The sequence below is a fragment of the Macrotis lagotis genome, chromosome X, assembly GCF_037893015.1.
Source record: "Macrotis lagotis isolate mMagLag1 chromosome X, bilby.v1.9.chrom.fasta, whole genome shotgun sequence".
Taxonomy (NCBI): Eukaryota; Metazoa; Chordata; class Mammalia; order Peramelemorphia; family Peramelidae; genus Macrotis; species Macrotis lagotis.
In genome coordinates, this window is record NC_133666.1 from 440917906 (window position 1) to 440933820 (window position 15915).

General features: G+C 39.7%; 1 protein-coding gene across 4 annotated transcripts in view; it reads left to right on the forward strand.

Moving 5' to 3' along the window:
* The first annotated feature begins 5403 nt into the window (after window positions 1–5403).
* TRAPPC8 (trafficking protein particle complex subunit 8) overlaps window positions 5404–15915 on the forward strand; it is a 127092-nt gene continuing 116580 nt past the window's right edge. For 3 of the 4 annotated variants that reach the window (XM_074201056.1, XM_074201057.1, XM_074201058.1), the window contains exon 1: window positions 5404–5575. In XM_074201056.1, coding sequence (XP_074057157.1) covers window positions 5419–5575 — 157 coding nt within the window. In that variant the 5' untranslated portion in view covers window positions 5404–5418. Of the gene's footprint in view, window positions 5576–6697; window positions 6786–15915 lie in introns of those variants that run through there. The other variant, XM_074201059.1, reaches the window with a different exon arrangement.

Genomic DNA, 15915 nt, shown 5'->3' on the forward strand with positions numbered 1-15915 from the left:
ACATATCCCCATGGAGTCAGTGTTTGCTTCAGTAGGCTTGTTTGTTATGCACTGAATAATTTTGTTTCTCAAAGTGATATTCCCTCTTCCTTACTTCTTTTTTACATTTATTTCCTTTGAAATCATACTTTTTGTTTCTCCAAATGAATTTTGTTATAACATCTAGCTCTATAAAGTAACACTGACAGATGAAATGATTGCTGTCAATTGAAAATGAAAAGTTGAAGGTGACACCTAGGTTGTGAACCTGAGTGACTGGGAGGGTGGAGAGCCTTGATTACAATTAAGGAGACTTTGGAAAGAAAGTTAATTTTGGGGGAAATAGAACCTATAGAAAGTTCAGAGATTTTGTGACATGATATAGATTGAAAAAGAAAAGAATACACCATCATTTGAGGAAGTCTTCCTACCTAAAAGTTCAATTTACCTTCTTTGGACTATGTTATTAGACCTGTTTTAATGAGATGTTAACTGCCATAGATATGCATTCAATGCCATTCTATCCTCCCTCTGAGCTGTTTATCCCTTGGAACTTTTAAAGAGTCATGCCAGCATTTGTTTGTTGACAGATTGCCCTACCCCACCCTTGGACCTCTTTAACCACATCTGGTAAATTTACTAAAATTGGAAACTTCACCTTTAAGCTTTTAGATATTCTTTAATTTGATTTTACAAAGACAGATTTGTACAGATACATTTGTAAGAACAGCAACAAAATCTCAAAAATGTCTACACATGGCTTGCTAAATTTAGACAGGATTTTAGTAAAATTTTAGGATTTGTTTTTTCTCATATTTTAGTATCAGTTGTAGTGCTTTTCATCTTTTTTTTTTTAATTAAGGCAATAGGGTTGTGACTTTGCTCAAGGTCACACAGCTAGGCAAATATTATGTGTCTGAGGTAGGATTTGAACTAAGGTGCTCCTGACTCCAGGGCTGGTGCTTTATCTGCTGCGCCACCTAGTTGTCCCCATCTTTTCTTGTTTTTGAAAAATGCTAGTGTTTGGCTCAGATTCTTGAGTTTTTGTAACTCTGCATCTAGTACTTTTTCTTTAGCTTTAAAAAAAGCAAGACTTGAAATGCTATGAACAAAATAATTCCCCATATCCTGAGTCCTTGAGTTGTGCCACTGATAAAATCTTGTTCTGGCATTGAGGATAGCCTCTAGATAAAGTGTGACTTTGCCTTGCCCTGAGTGCTACTAACACCATACTCACCAAATTTCTGATTTACAAGACATCTCCGCAGATGGTCAAAATCTCTCTCTCTCTCTCCTTTCAACACAAAACCATACACATACATATACCCATTTATCTTGGTTCATGCTATGTGGGTTCCAGGGATTTGTGATATTTGACCCTTGGAACATACTCGTGATTGGCTTTCTTATGTAAATTTTATCGAAGGATGGATAAAGAGAAGTAACCAGTCTCTTGATGGCTCTAAACAATCATAACTTTGTCTTAGGTGCCTTTTTGCCCAGGCTTTGGGTTGTAAGGCAACTAGAATTTAAACATCTATGTTATAGGCACTATGTCTTTGATTTTCATAATTTCTTTTTTGGTATTTAGCTGAAGTTTTAAAATTTGGTGCTTTTTAAATTTTGTTGTGGTTTTTTAGTTGCAAACTTAATTCACTGATTTGTTCTTTATCTTTTTTGGTGAAAGTGTTCAGAGATACAACTTTCCTACCAAGGTGTACTCTGCTTACAATCCAAAAATTTTATTTACCATATCATTATTGCAATTTCTTTGATACTATTATTTATGGTTTATATGATTTGTTCTTCAATTCACTATTTAAGATTAAATTATTTAGCTATTTTTTTTCGTTTGTTTATTTTTGCATCTGGATTTCCCATCTCCACCACAGTAGTAATTTTCAAGGTGTTGGAAAATTTTCCTTTGGCTCTCTTTAAAAAAAATAGTGCTAAATCAAAGGCTTTTAATTCAATAATTTTTATTCTTTATTTCGGTATGTCTTTTTTTTTTTTTTTTTGCAAGGCAATGGGGTTAAGTAGCTTGCCCAAGGTCACACAGCTAGGTAATTATTAGGTGTCTGAGGCCATATTGGAACTCAGGCACTCCTGACTCCAGGGCCAGTGCTCTATCCACTGTGCCACATGGCTGTCCCTCAGTATGTCCTTTTATCACTGCTTGAAATATTCAACTATTCACATTTATCATAGGCACTAATTAGGTTATTTCTTCTTACCCAGACTTCAGTTGATTTTGAGCAAGTATTATACTTGCAAAAAAATACATTTTTGCATTAGTTTTTCCAATTATTATGCACAAGTTTATTATTTTTATTTTTAAAAAAGGATATTATATTTTTTCTGCTTTTGAGTTTCTCAGCTGGTTTCATTTGTTTCCAAATAAATGGCCCAGGAATTATTTTAATCAATTATGTTGGTGTCCTTACCAGATTTGGACATATTTTAAGTATAGTAATATTTTAAAATATATATATTTTATTTTTTCCCCAATTACATGCTAAAACAATTTTTGAACTTTTTTTAAGTTTTGAGTTCCAAATTTTATCCCTCCCTTACTCCCTCTCCTCCTCTCCCTGAGACAGTAAGCAATCAGGTATAGGTTATGCATGTGCAATTATGTGAAACATTTCCATATTAGTCATTTTGTACAAGAAGATAAAAAAATGAAAGAAAGTGAAAAATAGCATGCTTCAGTTTGTATTCAAACAATATCAACTCTCTTCAGGTGGCTTCATCATTAGTCCTTTGATATTGTCTTGGATCATTGTGTTGCTGAGAATAGTGAACTTGTCCACAGTTCTTCACTGAACAATATTGCTATTGCTGTATACACAGTTTCCTGGTTCTGTTCACTTCCATATGCATCAGTTCATGTAAGTCTTTCCAGGTTTTTCTGAAATCAATCTGCTTGTCATTTCTTATAGCTCAGTAATATTCCATTGAAATCATATATACCACATCTTGCTTAGCCATTTCCAAATTGATGGGCATTCTTTTGATTTACAATTCTCCACTATCACAAAAAATAGCTGCTATAAATTTTTTTCAATAAATAGGCCCTTTTCTCTATATTTTTGAGCTATAGACCTAGAGGTAGAATTGCTGTATCAAAGGTGATAGACAATTTTATAGCCCTTTGGGTATGGTTCTGAATTGCTCTCTGGAATGGTTGGATCAATTCACAATTCCATGAAGAGTGCATTAATGTCCTACTATTTCCATTCCAATATTTCTTTGGATCTTTTAATGCTTTAGTGTGAAAAAAGACTGAGAAGAAACATAATAGCTATCTTTATGTATCTAAAGGGCTATTATGTGGAAGAAGGATATGACTTATTCAGGCCACCCTGATAAGATTTTCTTCCAAGATCTCAGAGTCATTGCTGGTAAGTCTGTTCACAACTAGAAATTGTTATTATTTTAAGTCTTGATAAATTTAAATGCTTTGGTTGGTTGGTCAGAAAGTATGGACCCATTCCTATATATTTAAGCTCCTTGAGGATAGTGACTCTTAAATTCCCTGTAATTAGCACAGAGCTTGACAGATAATAAGTGTTTAATAAATTTCCTATCCATCTTTCCTTGTATTACAGGGGCATGCTCTTCTTCAGCAGGGGCAATGACCTAATTTCAGAGCTGTTTTGTCCTGTTCCTCCAATCCCATATATGAGAGAGGTACCCTCAACCGTTCACTAACTTTTCTCAAATATTGTTTTTGGCACTTAGGCTTCTACTTTGTAGAAATGTAAGAAGTGACTATTTCCCATAAACTGAAAGTTCTCAGGAGACCAGAGATTTATATCCATTCCTAGCATTGGATATTGCATATTACTAATCTTCACAATACTGAATGAGTGAGGCTTCACCACTAAGTAAATCCCTATCACAGTCTTAAATGGAAAGGGACATATATCCTGATGGAGCATAGTTTCAGGTTGAGCAAAGTAAAGATTATTGGCTGATTAAGTGGCCCAGCATTATGGACAACAGAGAAGAGTTTATTAAACTTCTCCAAGAGGGCTGAGTTCCAAAAATTGCAAGGTTTTGGAAGACAGGAAAAAACTTTTAAAGGGAAAGGGAAGAAAGGGAGAGTAAGCTGGGAGGGCTTAGATGGCACTCAAAAATGATCAGGGAAGGTGGCTAGGTGGTGCAGTGTGGATAAAGCACCGGCCCTGGGGTCAGGAGTACCTGAGTTCAAATCTGGCCTCAGACACTTTGTAATTACCTAGCTGTGTGGCCTTGGGCAAGCCATTTAACCCCATTGCCTTGCAAAAACCTAAAAAAAAATAATCAAGGATAATTTGCTATTTGGTTAACATGATGATCTCAACATTGTTGTGTGCCTCAGTGGGCCGGATGGTTCTGGGCATGCCAATTCTGACATAATATACAGGATACAAGGTACGTGATATGGGGAAGTTTCTGACCAAATACAAGATAGTGAGACAGTTGTTACTGATACAAGGATGGCACCAAAATAATTTTTTTTTCTGAGCCGTGTTAGAAAAAACATAAAATTAAACAAAGGTTTTGTAGGGGAAAAAAAAAGTCTGACAACTTGAGCATTTGCCTTGGGCGCAGCATTCCCACTTGATCAGCCCTGGGACAGTCACACAGGGGGAAGAGCGGGGCATCGCGCTGCCCGGGGCCCCGCTCCGCGCCGGCGGGCATCGGTATTTATGCACACGTCCTGCGTTCTTGCCCTCGAGCGGCGGGGCTGGACCGTGCCGCAGCCCCTCCTACGGGAGGCTCAGAGACAGAAGGGACCCCCGAGGCTCGGCTCGGCTCGGCTCGGCTCGGCTCGGCTCGGCTCGGCTCGGCTCGGCTCGGCTCGGCTCGGCTCGGCTCGGCTCGGCTCGGCTCGGCTCGGCTCGGCTCGGCTCGGCTCGGCTCGGCTCGGCTCCGGGCCGCGCGCGCGTAAACCGCGGGGCGGCAGCGCTGGGCGCCGCCCAAGGCGCGGGGCTACCTGCGGCCGCGCGGGCGCGGAGTGCGCTTGCGCCGCCGGGCGGCTGGGCCTCCGGGCGGGGCGCCCCAGGTGACAGCGTCGCCTCAGGACGCATGCCCACGGCGCTTCCCGGCGGCCCCGCCCGCCCGGTTCTAATTCCACCCGGTTCGCTCTCAGCTTCCGGCTCCCCTCCCGGTCTACTTCTCTTTTCTCAGGCTTTGACCCAGTCACGTGAGGGACGAGCGCGGGGGCTGCCGGGACTGGTACTGCCGGTCGGTCTAGGTTCGGCCTCAACATGGAGGCTCCCGGCGGGCGGTGACCGAGGAGCCGCGGGGCGGAGGGCCGAGTGGCGACCCCGTGGGGGATGTGAGGGGCGGCCAGGCGGCGGCGAGGGTCGCGGCAGTCGAGGCGGCCAGGCGGCGGCCGGGGCGGCCTCTTCCTCTCCGGGCCCGGGGGCGCGGCCCCGCCCGGCCGCGATGGCCCAGTGCGTGCAGTCGGTGCAGGAGCTGATCCCGGACTCGTTCGTGCCGTGCGTGGCCGCGCTGTGCAGCGAGGAGGCCGAGCGGCTCACCCGCCGCAACCACCTCAGCTTCGCCGAGCTTCTCAAGCCCTTCTCCCGCCTGACGTCCGAGGGTAGGTGCCGGCGGCGTCCGCGGGGCGGGAGGGCGCGGCGGGGCGGGAGCGTCTACGTCCCGGGGCCGGGGCCGGGGCCGGGGCCCGCGGCGCCCCCTCCGCCTCCGCAGCCGCGCCGGCTCGCCGCTCCCGTCCGCCCTGCGCCGCACGGTCAGCTCTCGGGCCGAGCCGGGCCTGGGGGCGCCGGGGCTGCCCTCGGCGGGCAGGGGGCTGCGCCTGAGAGGCGAAGGAAGGTGCCGGGCCGATGCGGGGGGTCTTCGCTCTGTCTCCAAACTCCGGTAGTCCGGCTTGACATAGAGTGTCTTAGTAAAGAAGGGATCTGTCATCGTGAGCCTCCTGTTGTGAGCAAACTTTCACGAGGGCTATGGTGTCCGGCACTGTTGTTTGCTGTTTATCCGTGTGAGGCCACTTCCTCCTTCAAGTCTGCTGTTTTGCATCCGCACTCTTCATCTTTTAACCCCCCCCCCCCCCGCAGTTATCAGAATTCCACCATGAGTGGTGAACCCTACAATAAGCCCTTTTTGTCAGAACTGAATTGCTTTCTTGTAATAAGTAAGCACAGCAAGTCAGTTGTTGAGTTGTTAAGCAATTCTTATATTTTTTGCTCTCAGAACTCCTTTACAAGCTTAAGAATTATTGAGAACCAACCCCCCCAAGAGTTTTTGTTTATGTGAATTCTTTTGATATTTACAATATTTAGAATTAAACAGTTCTAATATATAGAAATCGTTTTGACCCTTTGAACCCTCTGAAAGGACTTTGGGAGGAGATGCACTTTGAAAATAGTTCAATTCATTTTTTGATGTTGATCATGGATTGAGTTATCCAGAAAAATAGAATTTGAATGGGACCTAAAGAGCATTCCAGTCCATCCTCCTGTCAGGCAGGTAAATGACTTCACTAAACTCTTCAGGCAAATTAGAATCACTTTGTTGGAAGAGACCTCTGAGGCCATCTAGTCCAAGGAGTACCTAAGAAGAATTCCTTTTATAATATATCTGACATTTGGTCGTCCAGCCTAGCTGGATACCTAACTGTCTCTTCTTTTACTGAAGAGACTACGTCTGTTCTCCAGTTTTAGGTACTTTAATTGAGAGGAGCAAAAGAACTGAATTTCAAGATTGTAGTTGCAAAAAATCCTAAAGGATAGAAGTTACAGATCACAACTCGCAGGTATAATGTAACCAGCATGCTGCAACAGACTAACAAGGTACATGTGAAATCCTATTACAGTGAATATTATTATGCACAACTTTTAAAACAATATTGCTGTGGCCGGAGAGTGGCCAGATGTTAGCTGTGCCTTTTGATGGAATTCAACACAACAATAATCTAGTAACATCATACATACCACAGATGTATGCAATACTCAATGGTAAAAGGTTTTAGAATGATATGCTGCTTATATTAGAAAGGGAAAAGGAGGAGACCTGGGTTATAATTGACCTCCTGAAAATCTGCCATCAAGAAGGAACAGTCCAGTCCTTCAACTCTTTACTTTTCCCCACTTTAAATTTGCCAGTCTCAACCTTTCTTAAATTTTTTCTAAAGGGAAAAACACCCAAATTAAAACTTCCAAATATTGCTCACTTTAAAACATAAGATCCAATTAGGGGAAATAAAAAAAAACAATTTGTATATGTGTGACTTTGTCTACTTCTACTAAATTTAAAGCTGTACTTCCTCCCCCTACCCTCTCTTTTTTGTCTATAACTCTCATTTGATTGGTGTGGTTTCATCAGATCTTAGGTAAAACAGATCTCTGGATACAGATCAGCACTCATACAATTTATAATCTTGAAATGGTGCCTAGAGAAGGGTACTCAGTGGTTAAATGATTTGTTTATTTTCTTGATGTCAGTATCTTTCAGAGGTGGGACTTGAACACAGCTGTCTGATTTCAAAGCTGATCATTTGTTTGCTGTACCATGCAACCTTTCAGTTTATGAAAAAAAAAAACTATAACAGCCCCAATTTCACTTCAGAATCCTGTGACATTTCCATGGGGCTAGCAGTATACTTACTATAATGCAATGTCTCTCTCTCTCTCTCTCTCTTTCTCTCTCTCTCTCTCTCTCTCTCTCTCTCTCTCTCTCTCTATTTATATATATATATATAATTTCTTTTTGAGTGAAATCCATTCTTCCCTTCTTCCTTTTCTCCCTCCCTTTCTTCTTTGTTTTTACAGTTATCTAATACTTAACTTTGTGTCAGATACTCCGTATACAAAGACAAAAACAACAGTTCTTGCCCTTTGAGAACTTACATTGTACTGGGAGGGATAAAACGAGTATACCATTAATAAATGTTTGTAGCTTGATTTATTTGCTTTATGCTAGGCACCAACTCTGCAGTATTGGAGATCAAAGTCAAAAATGAAGTTCTTTGCTCTCAAGGAGCTTACATGTCTTTGAGAAAGTCAACATAATGTTAATGTTAACTAGTATTTATACACACTTTAAAGTTTGTAGAGGGCTTTATATAATTTATCTCTTTACATCCTCACAGAAATCCTGTGAGATCAGAGGGAAAGTAAGCTTGAGGGGTTAAGTACTTGCTTAGGTTCATATAGGATAGCAGGTATCTAAGGCAGGATTTGAAGTCAGGTCTTCCTGACTCCAAGGCCATGCTGCATCCACTAAACCAGGGTTGTCCAAATCTTTTAGCTCAGTCTGGGCACACATAACATTCAATACCTATTCATGAATACAATGTAACTCAGAACACCAAAGAGCACTATAACAAATGTAAATCTGCCACTTGAATGGGTCCAGAAAGTGGAGCAAATCTGACTAAACTATCTAGGTGTAGTGTTTTTATAGATTTATTTGACTATAGAAGTAATAAGGAACCACTGGAATTTATTAAGAGAATGACAGTCAAATCTATTCTTTTTTAGAAAATTCACTATAGCAGCCATATAGAAACTGGAGTAGAGTGGAAAGAAACTAGAGATAGGGGATGCTATTTCAATAGTCCTTTTGAGAAGTGATAAGGGCCTAAACTACAATGATGACCATTTGAGTAGAGTGAAGACATGGATATGAGAGATATGGAACTAGAAACATCAAGATTTGGCAGCTAATTTGATATTAATGGTGAGAGAAAGTGAGAATTTGAGGACGAATCTGAATTTGGAAACCTGAATAACTGGAATGATGTTTGTGCCCTCAATAGATTTGGGAAAGGAGTAGGTCTGAAGAGAAAGATAAGTGACATGTTGAAATCAAGAAGAGCACGCAACTAGGTGGCACAGTGGAGAGAGCACTGGTCCTGGAGTCAGGAGGACCTGAGTTAAATTTGACCTCAGACATTTAATTATTACCTAGCTGGGTGATCTTGGGCAAGTCACTTAACCCCATAGCCTTGCAAACCCTGCCCCCCCCCAAAAAAAGAAGTAGGGGTGGCTAGGTGGTGCAGTGGATAGAGTACTGGCCTTGGAGTCAGGAGTACCTGAGTTCAAATCCGGCCTCAGACACTTAATAATTACCTAGCCGTCTGGCCTTGGGCAAGCCACTTAACCCCACTGCCTTGCAAAAAAACCAAAACAAAACAAAAAAAAGAAGTAGACAGGATATTTATTTCAGAGCATCCAACAAAGAACTTTGATATGAGAGTGGATTTAGGAGAGTCTAGGACTGTATATCTATATTCTCCCCCTTTCCCCCAATTTATATATTCAGATGTGATAATTCAGTCTATTAAAACTGATGAGATCACAGAGAAGGTAGAGAAGAATTCCTGAGACTGAACCTTGGGTTAAAACACATGCACTTAGTTGCTAAGAACTAGATGATCTTGCACAAACTTGACAGCTAGTTATTCTCTGAACTCTATATATACTATCTGCCTCCCAGTACATTTTGCTTTGAGTCATCTTTAAACCTCTGAATCCTTATCTTCCTTTTAAGTAGGATATACCTTCTCAAGTAGAAAGCCTTCTATGAACCGTCTTCTCTCTTCTACTAGCTAATGCTCTTCTTCCTCACTTGTACACCCCTCTTCTTATATACTTCCTTGTTTCTCATCCTTCAAATCACTTATGTTTGCAGCCTTGGAATTATCCTTGGTTCCTCTCTGTCCCTCATCTCATGTATGGTATATGAAAGGGCTTAATTTGAGAAAGGCACAGAACCAAATTGTTGAGGTGAGGGACTGTATTCTTTTGTTCTGAAATAATTCTGTCTCTCTTTCTCTTTCCCTCCCTCACTCCATTTCTCCCTGCCTTCCTGTCTTCTGTCCTTTCTCCTTTCAGTTTTTCTTTGCAATTTACATTTCTAATGTAATTTTACCTAAGCAGTTTGGACGTCCCAATGGATTTCATTATAATGGGATTTTGACTTTTAATTCTGTTTCTGTGATGAGGTTTTTGCTCTTCAGGTGTACTTTATTATTTTTTCTATTTTTCCACAGTGTAATCACATTTCATCCCAATACCTTTTTTCTTTCTTTAAATGCCCTAGTGTATCCTTACCCCTTTCACTTAGAGCAAATGACAAACCTTCTGTTTCACTAAGATTTATTGAGGCTATCTGATAGGAATTCTTCCCTACTCAAAACTTTTTAGTTACATAATTCCTCTTTGCTGAAGATAAAGTCTCATTATTCTTTCATTAAGCTAATCTCATTATTTGAGTCCCTTATCAGCAGCAAACTCTTCTTTGTCCACTAGCTTCAATTTCTTGTTTGCCACTGGATCCTTTTTATTTGTCTACAAACATGGTTAGATCTTCACATTTTTTTTTTGGTTTTGTTTTTTGCAAGGAGATGGGGTTAAGTAACTTGCTCAAGTTCATACAGCTAAATATTAGATGTCTGCAGTTGAATTTGAACTCAGGTCCTCCTAACTCAAGGACTGGTACTCTATCCACTGTGCCTCCCAATTGCCCCTTCCCAATTTTTTTTTTTTTTTTTTAGGTTTTTGCAAGGCAAATGGGGTTGAGTGGCTTGCCCAAGGCCACACAGCTGGGTAATTATTAAGTGTCTGAGACCGGATTTGAACCCAGGTATTCCTGACTCCAAGGCCGGTGCTTTATCCACTACGCCACCTAGCCGCCCCTTTTCCCAATTCTTAAAAAGCAAAAAGTTGTAGTTGTCTACATTTATACTAAGTAGTTCTTTTTCTTCTCTTCACAGTCATATTCTTTGAAAAAATTGCCTTATTTTTAGTGCTTTCCCTTTCTTTAATGATTTATATTTAATTTATTGTAGTTGATTTTCTACTTGACTAAAACTTCTCTTGTCAAAGTTCCTGATAAACTCTTAGAAAAGACTGTCATTGTCTGTTGCCTTCCTTCTTTTCTTCCTTTTTCTTTAGCCTCTGACTTCTCAACACCTTGAAGTTGCATTCTGGCTTTTGACCTTACCTTTTTTTTAGCCTCTGACTTCTCAATACCTTGAAGTTGCATTCTGGCTTTTGACCTTACCATCACTGAAACTGCTCTCTCCAAAGTTATTAATGATTCTTTAATGGTCATATCTTAATCTTTAACCCTCTTGAACTCTCTGCAGGGTTCTTGCCAGAGGATGGTCAGGATTTTTGACCATCCTCTCCTTCTAGATTTTTCCATCTAATTGGAACTTTGATTCTTCTATTTTTCTGCCCTGCTTCTTCTTAGTCACTGTGGCTGGGTCATCATTTCTATGTCTCTTGAGCATATCTCTTGAGCCCTATACTAGGTCTCAGTCCTGGATCCCTTTTGTGTCATTACACACAATTTCTTTATGATCTTTTCAGTTCCCATGGATTCAACTATCATCTTTATGCCAATGACTCCTAGATCTGTGCTCAGGTTTCTCTTCAGAACTCTAGTCTTGCATCCCCAACTGCCTCTCCAATTAGGCATTCCTTGGCATCTGAAAATCAATATGTCTAAAACAGAACTCATTAACTCCCCCACCCAAACAAATCAAAACACCCTCTTCTTAATTATCATCTCTGTACAGATGACTGGACCAGCCCAAACCTTTCTCTTTTCCTCCCCCTCACCTAGACTGGAAACCTAAATAACATTTTCAACTCTCTTATCTCACCTTATCCAGTCAGTTGCCAAGTCCTGTCCTTTCTACCTTTGTAGCATCTTTCATATAAACTCCTTTTGTTCCTCTTACACTGCCACCATCCTAGTGCAGGCCTTTATCACACTGGGTGCTTGAGAAATCTGGATGACTTACTGTCTTCCTAACTATTTCTCTTGAGGGCATTCTACCACTTAACCATGTTTGTAAGCTTGAGTCATTCTCACCTCTTCCCTTTTCCTCAGGATCATTTGTAATCAGTTAACTATTCTGTGGGGGTCCAGCCTCTGTGGGGTTCTTGGAACCTGACAGGAGGGATAGAGTTGGCGAAATGAGTTGAGTCAACAAGTGGGTATAGGCAGGAGCAGGTTGACTGACTGTCAGCTGCTTGGATTTATTTTTATAGTTTCAGAATCATGTATGTTTCAAGCAAGCAAACAAGCTGAGATCATTTCCTTGGTTACAAGAGTGTACAATTTTCATCATCAGGGGTGGCTAGGTGGTGCAGTGGATAGAGCACTGGCCTTGGAGTCAGGAGTACCTGGGTTCAAATCCGACCTCAGACACTTAATAATTATCTAGCCGTGTGGCCTTGGGCAATCCACTTAACCCTATTGCCTTGAAAAATCTAAAAAACAAAAAAATTTTCATCATCAATCATATAGTTCATATGGTTACAAGTTTTAATCATGTGATTACAAGTTTAATTAATAATCATAGTTAATTAATTTCTTATCCCTACTCGGACCACGATGACCTTAACCTGTCTGTTACCATATTTGTTACTAAATTGTATAATTGTTAATTCATTTAGGGTTATTAATTAAGCAATTCTTTTAATGGAAAGTTTTTTATATTTTTTTGTGTAGGTAATGTTTTTTGATATGCTTCCTTAACAGTCTGTAGTGAGGGTCTTTATGCTTGTCCACCCATCTGTTAACTCTTACAATAACCAATTTTTCTTTCTGGCCTAGTTGGTAGAAGCCACAGTTTCTGTGACTTTTTTATTCTTTCCCATGAAACTAAGGCTGCTGTAGTTCACATATCGGTCACCTGTACTAACTCTTTTCTCACCATCTTTTTCATATGTTCCTGTGTATGATAAGGGGGGCAAAACTATTAAGTTCCCTGGAATTCTATCTGACCCATCTTGTATCTATTTTCCCTGTATATATTCTGGTATCTCCTTGGAATTACCAGTGCTGGGTTTTCCAGAGATTTCATAATGTTGAAGCCTTTTGTATACCTCAGGGAGAGGCAGTCCTGTTAAATTTGGACAGAGTTTACAATCTGTTTTATTCAAGGAATTTTTCTGAAATACTTCCTTTATAGTCATTCCAGTATTAGGGTGAGTAAATATTGTAATCAATAATAAACCTATAAATATTGGTATGCATGAAATCCCTATATATATTGAAGAAGGAAATGTTCAATCAGGCAGTGTGACTGCCTTGAGTCTTCTTGCTGTGACTGTGTCAAACAGCTTAGAGACCCTGGCTCCCAACACTATTCTAGTTCCACAATATTTCTTGTATCCATCCTCTTCTCTCTACTTACACAATCATCCTGGTTCAGACCTTTCTTTCCCTCTTGAATTACTAAGCTTCCTAATTGATCTCCTCCTTGTTTTTTCTCCTCTCCAGTTTATATTTCACTTTACTGTCCAATAAGTATACCCAAAGCACATATCTGACCATGTCACTCTCCTTTTCAGGAAGTTCTAATGCTTCCTTCAGATAAGAGGAGGTATTTTGAGTGATGTTACAGAGGTAAAATCAGCACACCTTGGTAACAGATTAGTTTTAAGAGGTGAGGTTTGGGAAGTGGATGTGGGAGACTGAGAAGTTGTAAATATGGGTATCTAGGAGGATGTTAATAAACCTTGATAGTAATAAGGAAGTTAAGAAGGAAAAGTTGGAAGAAAAAGATAGTGAATTCACTTTTGGACTTGTTGAGTTTAAGATGCCTTTGGGGCATCTAGTTCAAGATGTCTAATTGTCATGGTCAGAAGGTTAGAAAAGAGGTTTAAAGCTGGATAAATATATTTGATAATTATAAGTTATAACTAAATCAGGAATCTGCTGAGATCACCAAGTAAAATAGTTTATTGGGAGAAAAGGATCCAAGACAGATCCCTAGTTTACCTAGAGTAGGCTGCAATGACCTCAATTAAGATCTTGCAAAGGAGATAGAGAAGGAGCAGTCTTAATTGTTAGCAGATTTTTCAAATCTAAAATTTCCTCATTATACCTTTTACTCATTGCTTCTCATTCTCTCTGGGGCTAAGCAGGACAAGTGTTATCCATCTTCAACTTGTCAGTCCTTTAAATAACTTGACGTAATAACTCATGTCCCCCATTTTCCAGGATAAACAACTTTAGTTCATTCAACTGGTCTTCATATTACATGACCTGAAGGCATTTCATTATCCTGGCTGCCTTCCTCTGGAAGCTGTACAGTTTATCAATATTATTCCTAAAATGTGGACTCAGTAGTTAATATATATAGTCTACCCTTAGTAAAGACTAAAATGCCTTTTAGACAGTATATGCTTAATGGTTTTTCCCCTGGCATTGTATTTGGGGTATTTTTTACTTATGTTGAATCCTTTTTTTTGCTTTGTTTCCAGAAAATTGAAATCTGACTTTCTTCCCTTTCCTCAGTTACCTTTTTTTAAGCCAATTTATTGGAAAGTCAGTGAGATTTTTATTACTCTCTATTGATCTTAGAAGTATTGAGTTTGACCTCTTATATCAGCATTTAGTAGCTGTGTCACTTTGGGAAACTCAGTTTAAATTATCTGAGCCTCAGATCCTAAGCAGTGAAATGAAGATAATTACTAAAATATGTAACTCATTATGCTGTGAGGAAAGCACTTAGTAAACCTTCAGCTATTTTTTATTTAAAAATTTAACAAAATACTATATTCATGTAGAGAATGATAGTAAGAGCTGGAAACAAAATAATCTACTAAAAGTAATTTAAAAACCTTTGTTTTACTAGTGGTAACGAGAAGTAGGATGGCATAGTATATAAAGAGAGCAGTTTTGAAAAATGAAGCCTTGAATTCAGGTCTTGCCTTTGACACATACAGACCATATGACCTTGAGTGAGTCATTTAACTTCTTAGTGCTGTAGACAGATATTTAAGACAATAACTTGCAGAGAAATTGCCACCCTACATTAGTAAGGTAGTTTCTTCAATTGGAAATTTCCTATACTAATGAAATTATAAAATTAGCCCATATCCATAACTTGGAAAAAATGGATACTTCTTTTTTTTAGGTTTTATTTTTTGTAAGGCAGTGGGGTTAAGTGGCTTGCCCAAGGCCACACAACTAGGTAATTAAGTATCTGAGGCTGGATTTGAACTCAGGTACTGCTGACTCCAGGGCCGGGCGCTCTATCCACTTCGCCACCTAGCTGCCCCAAAATGGATACTTTTTAAGGGCATTTTTGTATGCTTCTGGGAATAGGAATGATATAAATTTAATAGTGTTTGAAGTGGATGATATAATTATAACACAAAGATCGTAGAACTGGAAGGGATCTTATACTCAGAAAACAAGTTCCTTGCTCTAAGAAGTAGCTTTAAAAGTAGCTTAAAATATAACCAACTGACTCATCTTCTGAGTTTCCTAATGTGAAGAAGTCTTGCATTTGAGATTGATGAAGTTCTGCTTCCAGTTCTGAGATATGCTATTTGTGCCAATTAATGAGAGAGTGGTTTAGTAGGAAGCTAACTGGAATAGGAATTAGACCCATTTTAACTAGTTGTATGACTGTGTAAAATGAATGATTTTAGCTTTTGGGGTCTTGTTTCCTCATCTGTAAACTGATGAATTAGGATTAGAGTGATTCTTAAGGTTTCTCTCAGCCCTAAAAAACAAATCATTCTAACCCCATTCAGGAATTATATTATTTATATTTTGTTTACTAAGACAAAGTAGAAATTGAAGGACCATCATGGCAAAAAGCATTGGATTAAATTTGGAAAATGTGGTAAATGTAAAGAATAAAGCCTTTTAGGACAGAGCTCTCCTGCTTTCTATACACGTTTTCTACATACAAAAAAAGAAGCTTCTTCCTCTGGGGAGCGATGCTGCTGGATTTCTTCATATTTTGTATATATTTGTATAATAACCTAACATGTGAAGCTTTGGGAGAGAGAGGTAGAATGATAACAGTGAAAAAAATTGCAAGAGATCTGTTGACTAGCTTTAATTCCTTTGAGGAATTAAATGTGAGGAACAAATTTTGCCAAATTTCTAGAGTTCATCTTTTAAGATTTACATGTGAATGAAGATGCTTTTCTGAAATAC